At 46.9% G+C, this 16,856-nt stretch overlaps 1 protein-coding gene across 2 annotated transcripts in view; it reads right to left on the bottom strand.

Moving 5' to 3' along the window:
- Positions 1-16,856, bottom strand: part of IFT43 (intraflagellar transport 43) — a 54,514-nt gene that overhangs the window by 23,317 nt on the left and 14,341 nt on the right. For both annotated transcript variants that reach the window (XM_032801941.1, XM_032801942.1), the window contains 3 exons: positions 14,395-14,462; positions 2,037-2,069; positions 1,420-1,466 (listed from right to left, as the gene is read on the bottom strand). In XM_032801941.1, coding sequence (XP_032657832.1) covers positions 1,420-1,466; positions 2,037-2,069; positions 14,395-14,462 — 148 coding nt within the window. The remainder of the gene's footprint in view (positions 1-1,419; positions 1,467-2,036; positions 2,070-14,394; positions 14,463-16,856) is intronic.

Genomic DNA, 16,856 nt, shown 5'->3' with positions numbered 1-16,856 from the left:
GCTGCTGTGTTAGTCTGGAGTGCGCCTCTCTCGCCGCCGGCTCCAGTAACATCTTGTGCCGGACCAACCCAAAAAAAGCTTGAACGGGCTCCAAGGTGCCGTGCTATGGCATGCGCAGGGCAAATCCAGGGGAAAAAACGCGCGAAAGGATTTGTCAGGTGATGTTTTCGGAGGAAGGAATGAACTGACGACATTTACCCAGAACCCCGGACATTAACATTCACGATTCAAGAGCGGGGAGACTGCGCGGAACTATGGGATAGCTACGGAGTTCGCTAACCTCACAATGCACGCTTTCAGAAAAATCGACGTAGCCTGGGCGGCAGCATGGACGCACAACGCCGAATTACTGTGCCTAGTGTGGCCGCAAGAAATCGAAATTATATCAGTTTTATAAAACCGATTTTAGCAAATTCGATTTTATCCCGTAGTGTAGACGTGGCCTCTGACTCAGTGATATTTTGTGGCCCTCAGTTTTACAGGTTAATTAAACAGTGTAAAAAAGTTCAGCCACTGGAAGTTTGATGTAGCTCCTAGGAACCATGGGTAAGTGTCTGTGCCAGCCAGGCCTCGTGGTATATGGGGTTTATGTCCGTCTAGGACTCTGTCTTGTGGATTTTTGCAGCTATTTCTCTTGGCTGATAACACAATTGCCCAGTGTTGGAGGAGCAGGCTACACTAACTATAAGATCCAGCTACACTAACTATAAGATCCAGCACAGCTAGAGCCTGCCCAAAAATCTGGGGTACCTCGCAGCAGCAAGTACACTGCTGGAAAGGGGTAATTCACTGGTGCACGTCTTCAGCCCACATATACACACACAATCCCAGATTAGGGTGATGAGATTTTTGTAAAAGAATTCCATGAAGTCTTCATTAATATGGTCATGGAGAGAGGTAGAAGACTTGACATCTGAGGAGAGCAGGGTATGGGGCACACAGGAGGGTGTCAGAAGTGCTAGTTCTGAACGGGCACAAGAGAGTGTGCTAATAGGAGACCCAGGAAGGATTTGGCAGTGGAGCTTATCACCATTTGAAACAGGGGACCTACTTGTGACAATTTCCACTTCCCCTGACCATCTACTATCCTTCCAGCCTCCCTCCCTATGCAGACATACACAAATATGTTCTAGGATCTCTCCATCTTACCAAAAATATTTTATCATTTCTACATTATTCAAGACCAAGGCTAAGTCCATGGGTAACCTCCCTGGTCGTCTTCCCCTAGAGTACTGTCCCTCCTGATCTCCATCACACCTTCTCCAGCTCTGGAGTCAATGAGACCTTTACCCCAGCATCTCTCACAAATGTAACCCACTCTCCTGTTGCTTCTTCCAGGACAATTCTGCCCATGCTTCTGGAGAACCCTAGGGAGCACAGAACATTTTTTTTCTAGCAGTTAAGAAGATGAAGTCTTACCTCCTCCATCATCTGATCCCTCCAGGCTGTGCTGCCTGAGACGATGACTATGACAAAGCACAATAGGAAAATAATTTCAAAGACAGAAGTGTTTATTCTCATGTCCCCTCTCTCGGCCTGGGGGCTGCAGTCCCCACCAGAATCTAAGGCAGGAGTTCCCCAGTTTTCCCGTGCTGCAGAACACTTGGGAAGAGCAAGCACATTTTCTCAGTTCATCTCCTCTCCCACAAGGCTTCATTCTGCAGCCACCTGGAAGGACTCTTCAGAACACAGAGTGTAATCTGTGGACAGCAGGACCTGAGGATTCAGGGGCCAGGGCAGCTGGGAAAAGAGATACTTTTCACTAAAATACTTGTTTTTTTCTGTCCTCATGGAGTGACAGAGCAACTACATTCACTGGCTCTAGGGAAACAAGAAGTCAGCTTACTAGCCCCCTCGCTCAGGACAATGGGCATATCATGTGCCTTCAGGCAAGGCTTCACATCCCTGAAGCTGAGCATGGCAAGATCCAAAATCCAGTGCCCACATTCACATGTCCTACTACACAACACTCCCACTGGAAATTAGGGGCCCATAACAGAAGAGAATCAAGTCTTTAAGCAACAAGGAGAACTTACTCTTCTACTTCTTCTGCAGTTTTCCGTCCTGATCTGTAAGACAAGAGGCCCAAGTTGAGAAAGGGCTATAGGGTGAGACAGACACACATCTTTCAACACATTGTTCTTATTCTGCAAAGCAGCCTCCACACATCCCTGGTGACATAAGTCACTTCATGCACAATACAACAGGCCTCACCTTTGAAAAGTGCACGCAGGTGGGTGCTGGCCCACTGCACACAGAGTTAAACTAGAGCCAATTTGGTCCAGAGAGGCAGCTTGGCAAAACACCAGCAAGAGCACTCACTGCTCTTTGAGTTTCTCCTCAATTCTTTTGTCCCCATTGCCCATGAGCTCCACGCAAAGCTTCCCCTACTCAAGGGCAAAGGCCAGTACATGAGGGACTGGAGTGAAATAAGTTATGCTAGTTTCAGGGCTACATCTCTGAGAGACCAGTAGATTCCTCCTGTCCCTCGCCACAGACAAATATTGTCTAGTTGCCTTTCTAGGCCAGGGGCCTCACCCAGGCCTTGGCAAATTCAGGTAAAAAATGCTGTTGCTGCAGCAAATCAGGGCCGATCCGGCTGAGTTAACAGGAGTTCATAATAACATGGGGGGGAGGCGCAGGCAAATGGCAGCTCTCTCGCTCTCCACCCCAGCAAGCCCAGAAGTAATTCAGTTCCGATTAGGGATGCTTGTTCAATATTCAAAATGTAAAACATGGAGGTTGCTGAACCAGCACTTTGAGAAGTTAATTAAATGCCAGGTTTCTTTTTAGCAGCTACTCCATCACTCGCTGATTGCTTTGGCCATTTTGCAGAATGAAGTTTTAACTGTGTGCGCCGGGAATAAATATTCTCCCCTCTTCCTAGGCTCAGGGCACTGTGACAAGGGATATGTGGGGCTTTCTTCTCCCATGCACCCCCTCCCAAGAAGGACCACAAAGCAGCGGTCACTTCCATTCCCTCGCACTTTCCTTATCAAAGTAGGTCAGTAAGATGGGAAAGGCTTCTCCCTTCAACCAGCTAGCTCTCCATTCTAACAGGTCCTGAGCCTCCTCTATCCTTGAGTCTCTAATCTGCCCCTGTGAGGGCAGGCAACGGGGGACACAGGATTCCCATCTCTGAGAAGAGGAAGCCGAGAGAAAGTTACTGTCTGAGAGAGATGGAGAGGAAGAGTCGCTCCCCCACCACCATTGCTGGAGCTTTCACTCGGAGAGACATTAGAGAGAACTGCAGCTGAACTGGAGACTTTGGGCCCAAAGCAAGTGGGTGCAATTCCATTGATGTGGCCAGAGTTGCAGCAACTTAAGTAAGATTTGAACTTAGTCTTTACCAAGCCCCTTCTGTGCAGCAAGCCTGAAGGGCAGCCAGTCAATGCAACAGGATTATAACATTTAGAGGACAGCCCTGTTGGTGGGGAGGTGACTGCCTACAAGGAGAGGGATGGAGATGGACAATGCACCAATACATACAACCATCCCCCTGCTAACACAAAAAGAGCAAGGAATCAGCCCAGAGGGCCCATCAGCAGCTCAGACTAGAGGATCTGAATTCAGAGGGAAGAATCTGATAAAGTAGAGGTGAATTACGTCCCATTTTATCCATCTCCTCTGGCTAGGCAGGACTGCTCCCTCCAGCCTATCTTTGCCCACTTGAGGATTAAACATCCCAAGTAAGGGGCCTTTCTCTTGCCTGTGGGAGACAGTACCACAGCCAGCAGGGAAATGTTGTGGATATTCATTCTAAACTTTCCTTAGCTTCATCCCATTACTCCTAGTTACAGCCATTTCATGGCCTTGGGGTTTACACTCTTCAGATCCTTGTACAGAGCTATTCTGTCCCCTCAGCCACTCACCACAGACCTAGCTCATTTAACCTCTTATCAAATCACTGAATCACCACAAACCCTTGCAGCTGCCAGGAGAAGCAGACAATCAACAGTTTGTAGAGAGGGACTTGTAGGGCTAAATACATAAAGCATAAGGTGCCAATAAAATAAATAAATACCCAGGATAACAGGGTGGGTTCCAAACATCCAAACAAGGGTTTAGGGCTGCAAGAAAACTAAATGGATGAAAATGCACAAGACTAGACCACCTCCTCGCATAGAAGAGTCAAGAAGGGGCTCGGAATGGATCTAAGGGCATTTTTTAAAATTATATAAAACGTGCCCATCACAATGGTCTCTTGCTACACTGACAGAAGAAAGAGACCAGGCACCATTATTATTTATTCTTTGTACTTGTACTGTGATAGCACCTGGTGACTGCATTCAGAAATTATGGCCCCATTGGGCTAGACACAATACAAATAGGGGCAACACAAAATAAGCCTCTTCCTCAATGTACAGTGCCCATACAATGGGCCCTCTGGGTGCTAATGTGATGCTTTTATTACTATTTATGTGTAAAAACAAAACTGGATCTACCCAAATACATAACACACATTTGCCACCTCAGGAAAAGCCTGAGAGAAAAGACAAGCCTTCCACTGCGGCTTACAGAGGATTAAAAAAAACACATACAGGCTCTGCTGGAGCAGTAGGGGATGCAATTCAAGGGTCCTTGTCAGAGGATGACCCACCTCCAGACCTGTTGGCACCAGAGGCTTAGCAAACACACGGAAACTATCCCTGTTTGTCTTTTACTCTCCAGCTGCCATTGGAAGCCACACATGCAATTTGCATTTGATCTTTCTGTTTTAGGTGCTGTAGAGTGCCTCCTCCTGAAAACAGGCTCTTCCTCAGTGGCATTGCATCAGGCTGGGACAAGCATTTAATCCTTCTTAAAATGTAATGCTCTGGGTGCACAACATCCTCCTTATTAACCACAAGAACACAGCCTTCCATGGATGAGCTAAGGCAGACAAGTGACAAGCTTTGGGTTTAAGCATGCCAACCATGGTTAAGGAGGTTTCTGATACCTTTAATCTTACATTTCCAGCAGATTCCTGCACTGAGAAATCTGTACTTACCAGCTCCCCTCACTCCAGCAATAAGCATGGCACAAGGAGGGCACTAAACACATACAGAATTGGTAACCATAGATTCACCCATTCAGATAAAGACACTCAGAACGATGCGAGTGAGGCAACATTTAGACAGAACTAGGTCTCATTCAGGAGTATTAAAACACCATAAATCACCAGCTCCCAACATTTCTAGCTGTCCAGCTAGGTAAATTTAGACATTGCTCAATGCTGTGGCACCTGGGCACCCGCACCTCCATCTTCTCCCCCTCTAACTTTTCCTGATCAAACCAATTCCTTCCCAGGGATACCAGGGCATGAGCTGGCTTAATCATCTGGCCAGCTCAGCTCAAACTCCTTCACATTAGGAGCTGCTGCTACTCCCACATTCACTCAATATCCCTGGAATAGTCTCTCCAGCTCAGAACAGCTATCAATCCCAATCCTGAGTTTCAGGGGAGTTGATGGAAGAGAAAGTGGAGGCAGGGATGCATTACAGTTCTGAGATCCCCTTATTAAACACTCCTGCATCCCCTCTATCTCCTGTTCCATCACCTGCTGTGGAAGGGGAGCCAAATCTGCTCCTATTCAAATATCTCGTTATCCCAAGCCATTCTGTATCACTGGCAAGAACCCCTCTGTCTCCAAGGGATTGGGCGAGCAGGTGACTCTCAACCCCCATGGAAATGTGTCTGAGTTGCCGTGGAGCCTCTTACAAGCTATGTGCTGAAGGGTGAAAGGCAGTTCTAATGTAGACATCATCTCTGTTACACTTTCTCTCTCATTTAATGGAATACCACGGAGATCTAAATGGAGATAAAGTAGCAGGGCTCAGAGAACAGCAAGGATGCTATCTTTATGCAGCATGACAATGTTCAGTGGTTAATTAGACACCGTTAACCTATTTTAGCAGGGGACATAGCTGGGATGAATGGGGGGAAATGTCCTTGAAATCTTTTAATGTCCACAGCTCATGGAGGGCCCTCGTTAAACTTCTGTGCCACAGGACAGCATGTCCCTGAGCTACAGCTGAGCACCAGAGGTCAGCCTGTGACCTCTCTGCACACAGAGACCATAGGAAGACATTGTAACCCTAGCATGGGGAGGCAGGCAGGTGGGGTAACCAAGTAAGAATAAAGGAAGCGATTATGGTGACCTGTCAGGTATACTAAGGCATCGTTCAGGAAAGAACGGATCTGAATCTGATGGGAAGGGCTGCTGGGGATGATTGGGGGCAGGTGGCCAGGGTACATATTTGATGGGCAAGTAAAATACGGTTTGGAAGTTTCCACCAGCTTTACAGGAAAGAGTGGGCAGGCAGAACTTGGGCCTGGGCGGATTTGTTTGCCGTGGTCATTTTGCAAGGCTTGGACCGTGTGCAAGGTCGGAGCCCCAGCTGCCTCAACATCCAATAGATCTGTCCTCCCATCACTTAACAAATGTGAAATCAGCACTAACGGCTAGCAGCAGGGATAAGGAATGAAGAGACATCAACATTATGATCTGGCGCCAAATTGCCCCTATGCTGTAACCTCTGTGGGTCTCAGGCACAAAGCTGTGAAGGTGAGTAAGAGCAGAAGTTACACTGAAAGGCTGATGCTCAGCGGCACTTTTGTTGGAAAATCAATTCTGCCTTCTCCCCTTCTGCACTGAGAGCACAGACCTTTCAGCTCATACCCACAGGACTGTGCTTCCTGGGCAAGGAAATTGCAGCACCTATGCAACAAGATATCTGGTGACCAACCCTCCCTCCACTGGGGACCCAGCAAACAACCCTCCCCAGACTGCTCCCCACTCATGTCACATCTATGCTGCACTCAGCTTCTATCTGTACATATTCTCTATAGCACTCCAAGGAGATCTGAACAAGCGAGCCAGCCCTCTCAAAATGCTGGCAGGCTCTATTCCACCAGCAAGACTCAAGCTGCTCTGGAAGTTGTGCCTATTCCCGTGTAAAGTTTGCCCCCTGCTGGCCACACCTGCAATAACATTCCCTGTCAGGCTCAAGGTGAAACTCTAAGCAGAGAGCTCATGGGACAACGGAACAAGAGATGTAAGCTGGTGCTTATTGAAGGGAGAGTGGAGACAGAGAGTGACAGAGAGCATGTGCAAAATCAAATGCATGATAACCTGTCTGGAGAGGACATGCGCTTCTCTCTTACCTTGAGGCTCCTGTTTGTGCTCTTGCTTACTCTCATTGTTTGCTTTCAAAAAGGCTGTGACATGGTTTAGCATGATGACAGATCTAGAAGCCCCACATGCCACTTATGTGAGCAGCTGCATCCAAACCCAACCCTGGGCTGAGAATGTTGCTAAGGCGAGTACCTGGGTGAGGCAGATGTGCAACTTGCAGAGTTCCCAACAGTGCCAACAGCTGTGTCATCTCAGGCTGCGCATCATGCTAGCCGTGCTCCCAGTGAGCACATCTAGCTGCATGCAATGCAGGGATGAAAGCAAGGAGAGGCCTAAGAGACAGGTATTCCACCATGAAAGGACGTTAGATAAGATGCTCACAGATCTGCAAGCAACACAGTTCCGATGGAATGGCTCTGGTTCTCACCCCTGGCCAGAGCAGGATTGGTCCCTGTGTCTGTTCTCCAGGGTTCTGTCCAGCATAGTTTTAAAGTGGCTGCTACTCTTTTCCTTAGGTACTTGCCCTAATAACCACACTTGATTCTTCTCTGCTCAGTTCCCTCCCTGGAGAACAGTAACATCACAATGGCACCATATCAGATACATCTCCATGAACACGTGGCACCTTTCTCTCAGAGGAGCTACTTTCAGAAATAATGCTGTTATTGGGGAGGACCAGACATCTTGCAGAAACAAACAGATCAGACTGTGCCAAGTCTCTCTGCAGGTGGCACTGCAGTCCTTATAGCCTTCGGGGGGAGGGGGAAAAGAGAGAGAGAAAGTGTTGCAGAAAGCATACCTCCCAAATGAGGAAAAAAAAGTTTATTTTTCCACCTGACTTTCACCAATTGGAGAGGTACAAGGGCAGATGTGTGTGTGCGCGCATGCAGGGCAGGAGCATTTGCAGACTTGCGGGGAGGGTTCAGTCTGCATATTAACATATTTCCTGGCACATCTAAGCCACTTCTCTTTTATGAATCACCTCTAACTGAAACTGCTTCAAGCTGCCCTCTTGCTAAAAAAATTAAAAAGAAAAGAAGAAAAGGGGAAGACATGATGTTCAAAGATACATTTTATTTTAAGAGAGTGGATTCATCACAGGGAGAAGAGAGAAGGGTTACATCTGAAGAATTCTAAATCAAACTGGCCTGCATCCATACAAAAATGTTGAAAACATGTTTGTCCCAGCACAGATTGCCTCAAAAGATATGAGTGCAGATCCTCAAAGGTACTTCGGCACTTCAACCCCAGATTTAGGCACCTAAATCCCATTTTAGGCACCCTTACGATCCACAAAAGCCCTGTTCAGCTGCCACCTAACCTGTAGGTGCCTGAACGTACTCGACACCTACAGTTGTGCAGTAGAAGTTCCCTTGGCACTTGTGTTTCTGCTTCTGGGCACAAATGCTACTGCCTCACTCTAGACCAGGGGTTGGCATCCTTCGGGACGCGGCCCATAAGGGTAATTCACTGGCAGGTCGTGAGACATTTTGTTTAATTGACTATCCAGAGGCATGGCCCCTTGTGGCTTCTAGTGGCTGCGGTTCGCCATTCCCAGCCAATGGGAGCTGTGGGAAGTGGCAGGCCACAGGGAGGTTATATTGGGAACATTAAGTCTGGCCTTTGTGTCCCCTAGTTTTGCTGGAGAACGCCTTGGAGGAGCAGAGAACTAGAGAGAGAGCTTTCTTTACCCCCAGTTGAAGAGATTAGGATGCTCAATCTTTTGCAGATATTCCCTTCTCAGCTCCACTAGCTGATATCATAATCCCACTGGTTCTCCAGTCAAGCAGCGTGTCCATCAGGAAAAACAGGTCAGAGAAGACCTACCTGTCTAACATAAAGAAAACACAAATAGAAAACACTACTTAAAAAAAAAAAAAAAAAAACCCAACCCCACCCCATTTCAGTCCAGCAATACCCATCGCAAAGAAGCAGAAAAGGGCAAAAGTCCAGTTATCACCCCATCACAGGCAATTCCACTGTAACCAAGAACTGTGCTGGATTAAAATGGGAAATATTTCTCTCACCACTTGCTACTGCCCTGCTAGGAGTCTCTTAGGGTGACTTCTGCCCGTTGTTTTTTGCCTTTTACTGGGGCTGAACATAACCACCAGTTGCTAGAGGCAAGGAGAACACTATCCTGGCAATGACATGGAGGGACAAGATGACGGGAACCAGGTAGCATTCCCAGAACATACAGCCTATTTAAAAAAAAAAAAAAAAAAAGGCAGCCCTCACACACACCGTGGGCCTGCACACCGCAGCTCTATCGCCATCTTGATGTCCTTGACACGTGCCGATGGCATAGAGGCGGCTGGCACCAGAACAGCCCAAGAGAAAGAACGAGAGGCCTGTGGAGATTTATGTGAGGAGAGTGAGATGGACAAGGTAAAATTGTCAGGAGGAGTTGTTAGAAAGTAAAATATATTGTGACAATTCCACTCCTGCCGTTCATCAATAAACTGACAGATCATTTAGTGTCAATTAGGAGTGATAGATGGACAAGTCCCCATGATCCTGGGCCAAAATTAATGGCTGGGAGGGAGAGAGTGATTGAAAATGACGGCTGACATTGAGAGGAAAGTCCTGAAGGTCCCCAAGGGGCCATTACTTGCCTCATTCCCTTGCAGATCAATGCAGGGACAAACCCAAAAACAGACACTTCAAGACAAAACTTAATCAGACTTCCTTTCCTTCCTTCTCCTTCTAAGTTCCGCTCCCTCGCTTGGCCACCTTGCTCTCCTCTGCCTGCTCTCGCCACGCTGCTGAGAACAGCTACAGGTGGCAGTGAGACATGGTGACGGAACCTTGCTACAGGCTTCCCCACAGCCAGGAGCCTTACTCAGCTCCTACCATGGCAGCACCACAGGGAAGCACATACTTAGATTTATTTCAACAACACTGGATTGGGAATAGAGGGTGGAAGAAATGACACACCCTCCCACCTTGCCATGCCCAAATGCAGAATCTCACAGACACTTTACTATTCCCACTTGCTAGACAGGGACGGCCAGAGTTCTATAAACCAGCTGCTCTCAAGGGCCATTTCACACAGACAAGAGAGCATATTTTAAGTCCCATCTTCTTGTAACAGATGGCTTTAACTTTACTTATCTCCAGAGCCCTCAATACATTCAAGTTCTTAATCCCATAAATCACATTCCTCCAGCTCCAGGGGCCAGTGCTGCCACTCCCCACCCTCCAGAGCCCAAAACAACTTCTATACCTACGTCATGCCACCACCACTGCAATGCTCTAGGGTGCATCCCACCTGCCCCTACTGTCTCAGATGTCCACCAATGCTTCCCTACTATCACATGCACTCTCCAAGGCATTATATTGCCACTCCTGCCCCAGGACATTTCAACATATCCATGCTCCAAGGCCCACACCTACTCTCCAGGACATGCCACCATTTCTCCAAAGGAAGCAGCTTCAGTTATTCCTAAGGCCACCTGTTCCCAAAATGCCACCATCAGAGACCTTCCATGTCCACCAGAGCACAACAGATTCATGTGTGCACATGTTGTGGGAGACGTCCTGATGAAAGCTGCTTGCGAAGGCACCTTGAAGTGGCTGTATTTGTTCACCACCACCACTACTAGATGCTGAGGAGAGGCTTGTGGGAACTAAACCACAAGGGCTGATGAGAATGAAGGGAAACAGACCCAGGTTTCATGCAAATGTCCTTACAGCAAAGCAAGGACAGAAACAGACTGACAGACAGAAATGGAAAAGACTTTAAAGAAAATGTCTTAGGTGAGGACAGCAATTATTTGTAGGGTGACCAGATGTCCTGATTTTATAGGGACAGTCCCGATTTTTGGGTCTTTTTCTTCTACAGGCTCCTATTACCCCCCACTCCCTGTCCCGATTTTTCACACTTGCTGTCTGGTCACCCTAGTTATTTGATTGAAAGGGACCCTGGCAAGTTTTTTTTTTTTTTTTAAATATATAAATACTTCCACTTACAAAATCCGTATGGATGCTCAAAAACAAATTCTCTTTGCCTGAAGCCTGGACTTTTCCCACTGGTAAACACTTTTCCACCTCTTTGCCTCTTATGACGCATGAGCCAACACGGCAATAAACCATTTACTGTTTTTCAGGAGTGTCAGCAATGATGCCATCAAGGGCATAAGCACAGCTCTCACAGCAGAGCTTGGGTTCCCTCTGCTGGTTGAAGAGCAGATTCACAGCAAAACAATGATATACTATTAATTTGTATAGCAGAGTATTAGGCCCCAAATATCTATCTAGGCACTTATATTGTCACCAGAGTGCTAGGGCTGGAAGTAGCAGCACTGGGGCTGACACTAAGAAAAACTGTTTCTTCCCCTTCTCTCTTCAGATGAATTAAAAACATATAGAGGAAGTTCAACTTCACGGACACCCTATTGGAAGAAAAACAGATGATGGCCAATAGTAGTGACGAGTGTTATAATGGTTACAGCAGAGTCCCAGGTCTGCCACTTAGCCTTTTTGTCTCAGCTTCCACATCTATAAAAGTGAAGGTACTAATAAGAATAGCTATTTCACGGGGCTACTGAGAGTTCTAATTAACCTTTTCATGCCTGATTCTTTGTAACCTTATTTGTAAAAATATGCCACTTTGGTGGCCTCTAGAAATTAAGTGACAGATTTATAGATGCTTTTGGAACCTTTGTGATGAAAGACCCTATTCATGCAAAGTATTTTTAAAATGAAATAGAGTATGGGGAGAACCAGAGGCTACCTACCCCCACCTTGCGACAGATTGAGGTAGTAATGATCTGTCAGACAGAGCCAAGAGTAAGATGGGATATATGCTAATGACAAAGGTTATCCAGGTGAGAAAGACCAGGGAGAGTTGTGAGGGGCTCCAGAAGGATCCAGCAAAACTAGGAACAATGGAAAACAAAATGGCAGATGAAATTCTGCCATGACAACTACCAGGGGGCACACACTGGAAGGACAATTTCAAGTGACTTGCTCACACTGACAGGCTCTGAAAACTATTAAGGTAGCAGGAAAGAAGTCTAAAGTGCCACTGCAGATAAATCAACAAGGCTACCAGTGCAACAGGCAGCATAGTCAGAACTGGAACGAAGAGGTGAGGCTGCATAAAAGGACAGAATAACAGCGACAAGGCCATTGAATAAATAGATGCATAGACTAACTGATTTGCAATACACCTGCACATGACAGAGAAAAATCTAACTACAGCTCTATCTCCAACCCTCCCTTCCTAAGTAAAAGTCATTGAGGGTTTGTCTACACACTGTTTTTTCACTGATTTAACTCCACCAGTTTAGAAACAAATATATTTAAAGGATGCAGTCTCCTAGCATGGGCACAGTTAAACTGGTATCAGTGCTTATACTGGCAGTAGCTATATCAACGTAAGCACATCAATAACAGTGTAACCGCAACCACACAGTGAGGGAAGAGGTAGGGGGGAAGCATGTTGTACTGATTTAACTAGATGGCCTGCCAAACCAATAAAGTCAGTCAAATTGGTACAAAAGCTGTGCACAGATAAGCCTTGGGAAAATAGAGACAACCCAGCTGCATCAACATGTGTGACATCAGCCTATGACTCAGACACTTCACAAGCAAAATTTAATACACGATATGCTGTAGAAACAGCCCTAGTAGCACTGGCATCTTGGAAGGAAGGGATGGAGACAGATGGAGAAATCAGTGTTTGAAGAATCCACAGCTGGAATCACAAAGAAAAGACAAATGACAACAGGGGATTATCCAAACGCCTCCTTTCCCATCTTTGGTTTTAAAAAAAATCAGAATAATGCCCCTAAAACTGACAGTTACCAGAAATGGTCAAAAAGTTTCTTCTGTGGCCCTTAATGCTCATCAATAATGGCTTGCATCAAGTGGCCACTTCCACTGAGTCTTGGAGCGTTACTCAAGCCAGAAGGTGCCTGAGATGCCAAGCTAACCAGGTCTCCCACAGAGATGGGCCATCCCTCTTGATCTTCTGTCCTGCTCCTTTGTCAGATGTGTGTGGAATTTGACTGGACACTTCCCTGGCCAAGAACCTGTCATATCAAATCTCTGAAGTGCTCAGCATACTTCAGGATGCTAGAGAAATAACGACAGGTGTCCTGCATCAGACTCCTCTGAGCTGGTGCATTCAGGCTGTGCACTTTCCTTCTGCTCTCCCCTCAACTACAGAACCCAGAAGATCTACCTCACTATGTTCTTCTAATAACAACCAGTAACTTCCCCAGAAACTTACTTTTTCCAGGTAGGTTGGGGAGAGGGCCACCTATTTCATTTGGTCCAGTTAGGCCTTGTGGGACTTTTGCCATATAGACCTGCCAAGGGGATCCTTGAATGCTCCATCCTGTCCTCAGGGCCCCAGGAACCTTGCATACTTCTGGAAGAGGCATATGTAGTCCTTTCACAAATTGGAGAGCCCCCAGAGTAAGGTGACCAAGCCGGCAGATACGCTCAGGTATGTGCTGAGAAATACAAGCAACTCCCCACATCCTACCTGGGCCTAATACAAATGGCCCCGTCCCTTTAGGTCTATCAACAGGTGAGGCAGAGCCCACTTAACTTTACAGCCTTTGGTGAGTAGCCTGAAGTTTTCACCTCAAATCCACCTGCCCTTAGTCCAGATCCCCCGTCTCTTGGCATGTCCTGATCTCCCTTTTCCTCTAGATTCCCTACATCTTCCATCCTGGACTCTCCAGCTGTACCGAGTCCCACCTCCTTCCCTGATTTCTCTCTTCCCTGAATTCCATCCCTGACCACCTCCAGCAATGTGGGATCCTTCCATAAGGACTTATTCCTAGACATTGCACTCCCCCAACCAAACACACACAAAACACTGATCAATTTCACTCTTCCACCAAGGCTGGACACAAAATCCTGATTTCTTCTGCGGAGTGCCCTGGCTGCCAGTGTGACTCTACTATTCACCAATGGGATCCTCTTGTGGAAAGAGCTCAGCCAGGAAGAGTATTTTCCTGGACATGCTTCTAAAACCATCTCCACACCCCTTCCCAGTTACTGCAGCAGGCAAGGGACATGCTGTCACTGTTTTCACACAGATCTGGAGGCCTGAGTAGAGTAGCACATAAAGAGCGTCAGTCAGCTGCCCCCAGCAGAATGGAGGTCTGGAGGGCTGGCTCACAATAGCATTAGAGACAGAGGCAGTGTACGAGGTTCAGGAAGATAACCCTAGAGGTTGTGACAGCAAGCCCTAAAAGGTGATGTTCAAACAATCTATGCCTAAGCCCACCCGGAGAAAGAAAGAAGCTGGTACTCACTTGGAAGGTGCCATTACAGGATCATCTGCCCAGCCTCCTTGCCGGCGTGGGGGTTTAGGTGGGGGGCCCTTTAAGAATAAGAGAGACACACAAGAAAGATGATGTGTTATACCCAGTTCCAACCAGACCACCTCACACTAGATTTACTCATATTGACCTCTGCACAGAGTTACCTGGAAAGAAGTTTGAGTCCAACACTGAGGTGCTGTTTTTAAAACAGTGTTTTACAAAACAAAGGAACAGAAATGTTGCCAGACAGGTTTTAAAGTGTCTGAGACAACGTAGGATGCATCACTGTATCCAGGGACCTAGCTGAGTCTCAAGTTCACATACACAAAGCTCAGATGCTACCTAGCCAAAACATGCTGGGTATGGTGGCAGTCCAGCCTGTGGGTGCTGCCCCCTCTGTGCATCTGCTGTTTAGTGTTGTTAAACTGCACTCATTTTTGTTTTATATAGTAAGTGCACAACAAATTAACACATTCCCTACCCCTAAGGAGCTCTCTGTTCAAGACAGGCAGACAGACAGGACAAGACACACTAAGGCACGTTAGGAGACTGAATTGGACTTTTAGAAGATAATTATTCCTATTATCTTGCTCCTTCCTATGACATGCTGTGTGGGCATGGTAATAGGCAGGTGGGGATGTGGCTCAGGAATTGGGATAAGAATTTCCCAGACCATAAGGGGAGCCAGTAGGCCGCTGGTCTGTGTGTCCAGCCCATGCCACCTGCAGCTTTGGGCTCAATTCTCCTTTCCTAGGGTACTGAAGTACCTGATACAGCAGAGGCCTTAGCAGTTTGCATGACATGCAGTAGTGTGTGTGTGATGGGGCAGGTCAAACAATTTCAGATTTTCATAGCCCGAAAGGATGCTGTCCAGCAAAAGCAGGTGGTCTAGAGAGATTCATAAGACTACAGCACCAAATGTGGAGAGCAGCACAATAACCCCAAGGGAGCTTCAACCCTTAGGCAGGGTTAGCAGAATGGGGACATTCTCCTGAACTTTAGTTAAGAAAGGAGAAAGGGATGAGTGAATACTGAAGATTTCCTGGTCTCAGAGTGAGAGGCGCAGGAGGAGGATAACTCTGAGACAAGGCCGGCCAAGGGTCTCCAGCTTCTCAATGAGGAAAGGCTGCTGGTAACTCTGAGTCAGAGGGTCTCCTCTGTTTGTTTCTAGAAGCAGAAGTATTGTTTGAGAGTGTGGGAAATGGACATAGCCTGTCAGGGGCAACTGCTGCCTGCTGTAAGAAGGGGGCATGACCCTGCATAGCTCTTTGGGAGGAGCAAAAATAGGCACTCTCTAAAAATAAACAGGGAACAGAAATGAGCTGGGAGCTGCAGTTCCAAAATACTGGCTTTCTTCAGCAAAGGGAGCGCGGGAGGGCAGAGGGATAGGCAGAGAACGTGAAATGCAGGAAATGGCCTCCTTATATGGGTTCATCCGCAGGGGACAGAGCTCAGTCGACTGGAATGACCATGTCACAGAATGCAAAGCCTTCAGGGCCCCAAGTGAATGGAGTTTTCTGATCTTTAAATGATTCCTCCGGATTCTTAAGATGCCAAACTACAGAAGAGGCTGCAGTGCCAAAAAAGGAGCATTTTGAATTCAGATGATTTGTGTGCTCCCGAGCTCAGAAAAAAAAAGGGAAAAACCCACACCACGTATGGGTGCGCCCACATACAAAAAACCCTACACACACACACACACACACCACCCCTACATCTCCTCATACAACTTCCATCCCCATACATGCAACCTTGACCCTCCTGCTCAGATCCCTCCATAGCTCTACACAATCCCACAGACAGCCTACAGCCCATGTCCCCCAGACACACAGCCCCTGCACAGGCACATTCAAAAACACCTCATGTGTCTAATGAGTTACATGAATGCTGCCAAAGAGTCAAGGGGACAGAACCAAGGGGAGGATCCAATACCTCCAGCCTCTGCCCCAAATCGTGTTTCCCAGAGTACTTGGGTTTTAATCCCAAACTATTAAGGTCAACATTCAGGTTCAAGGTTGCTTCAGAGCTCAGGCACCCAACCCTAGAGGGTACTTCTGAAAACACGCCCTGGTCTATGACCAAGACATGACTTCACTGTGTCATTGGGATTTAACCCCACTGCTTCACCCACTTTACAACCTCTCCCCACTCAACACACAGACCATGTTGTTCTTAATGTCCAGAACACTAACCCTCCACTATTCCCACAGCTCCTTTATTTCTGTTGCAATAAGCCCAGTAATTCTTTCAGGATTACCTACAAGGAATATTCAGCCACAGTGATGGCCAGGCCAAGAATCAGTTGAGGATCATTGGCTTTATCTTTGTCTATTTGCCTGTAAAGTACCATTACTAGGTTAGTGTACCATATACATTTTTAAAAATAATAATTTACATTTATTCATAAGTTTTTAAGACCAGAAGGGACCACTGTGATTATCTAGTCTGACTTC

Source organism: Chelonoidis abingdonii, chromosome 4 (assembly GCF_003597395.2).
Source record: "Chelonoidis abingdonii isolate Lonesome George chromosome 4, CheloAbing_2.0, whole genome shotgun sequence".
NCBI classification, from domain to species: Eukaryota; Metazoa; Chordata; order Testudines; family Testudinidae; genus Chelonoidis; species Chelonoidis abingdonii.
This window is presented reverse-complemented; position numbering and strand designations above follow the sequence as displayed.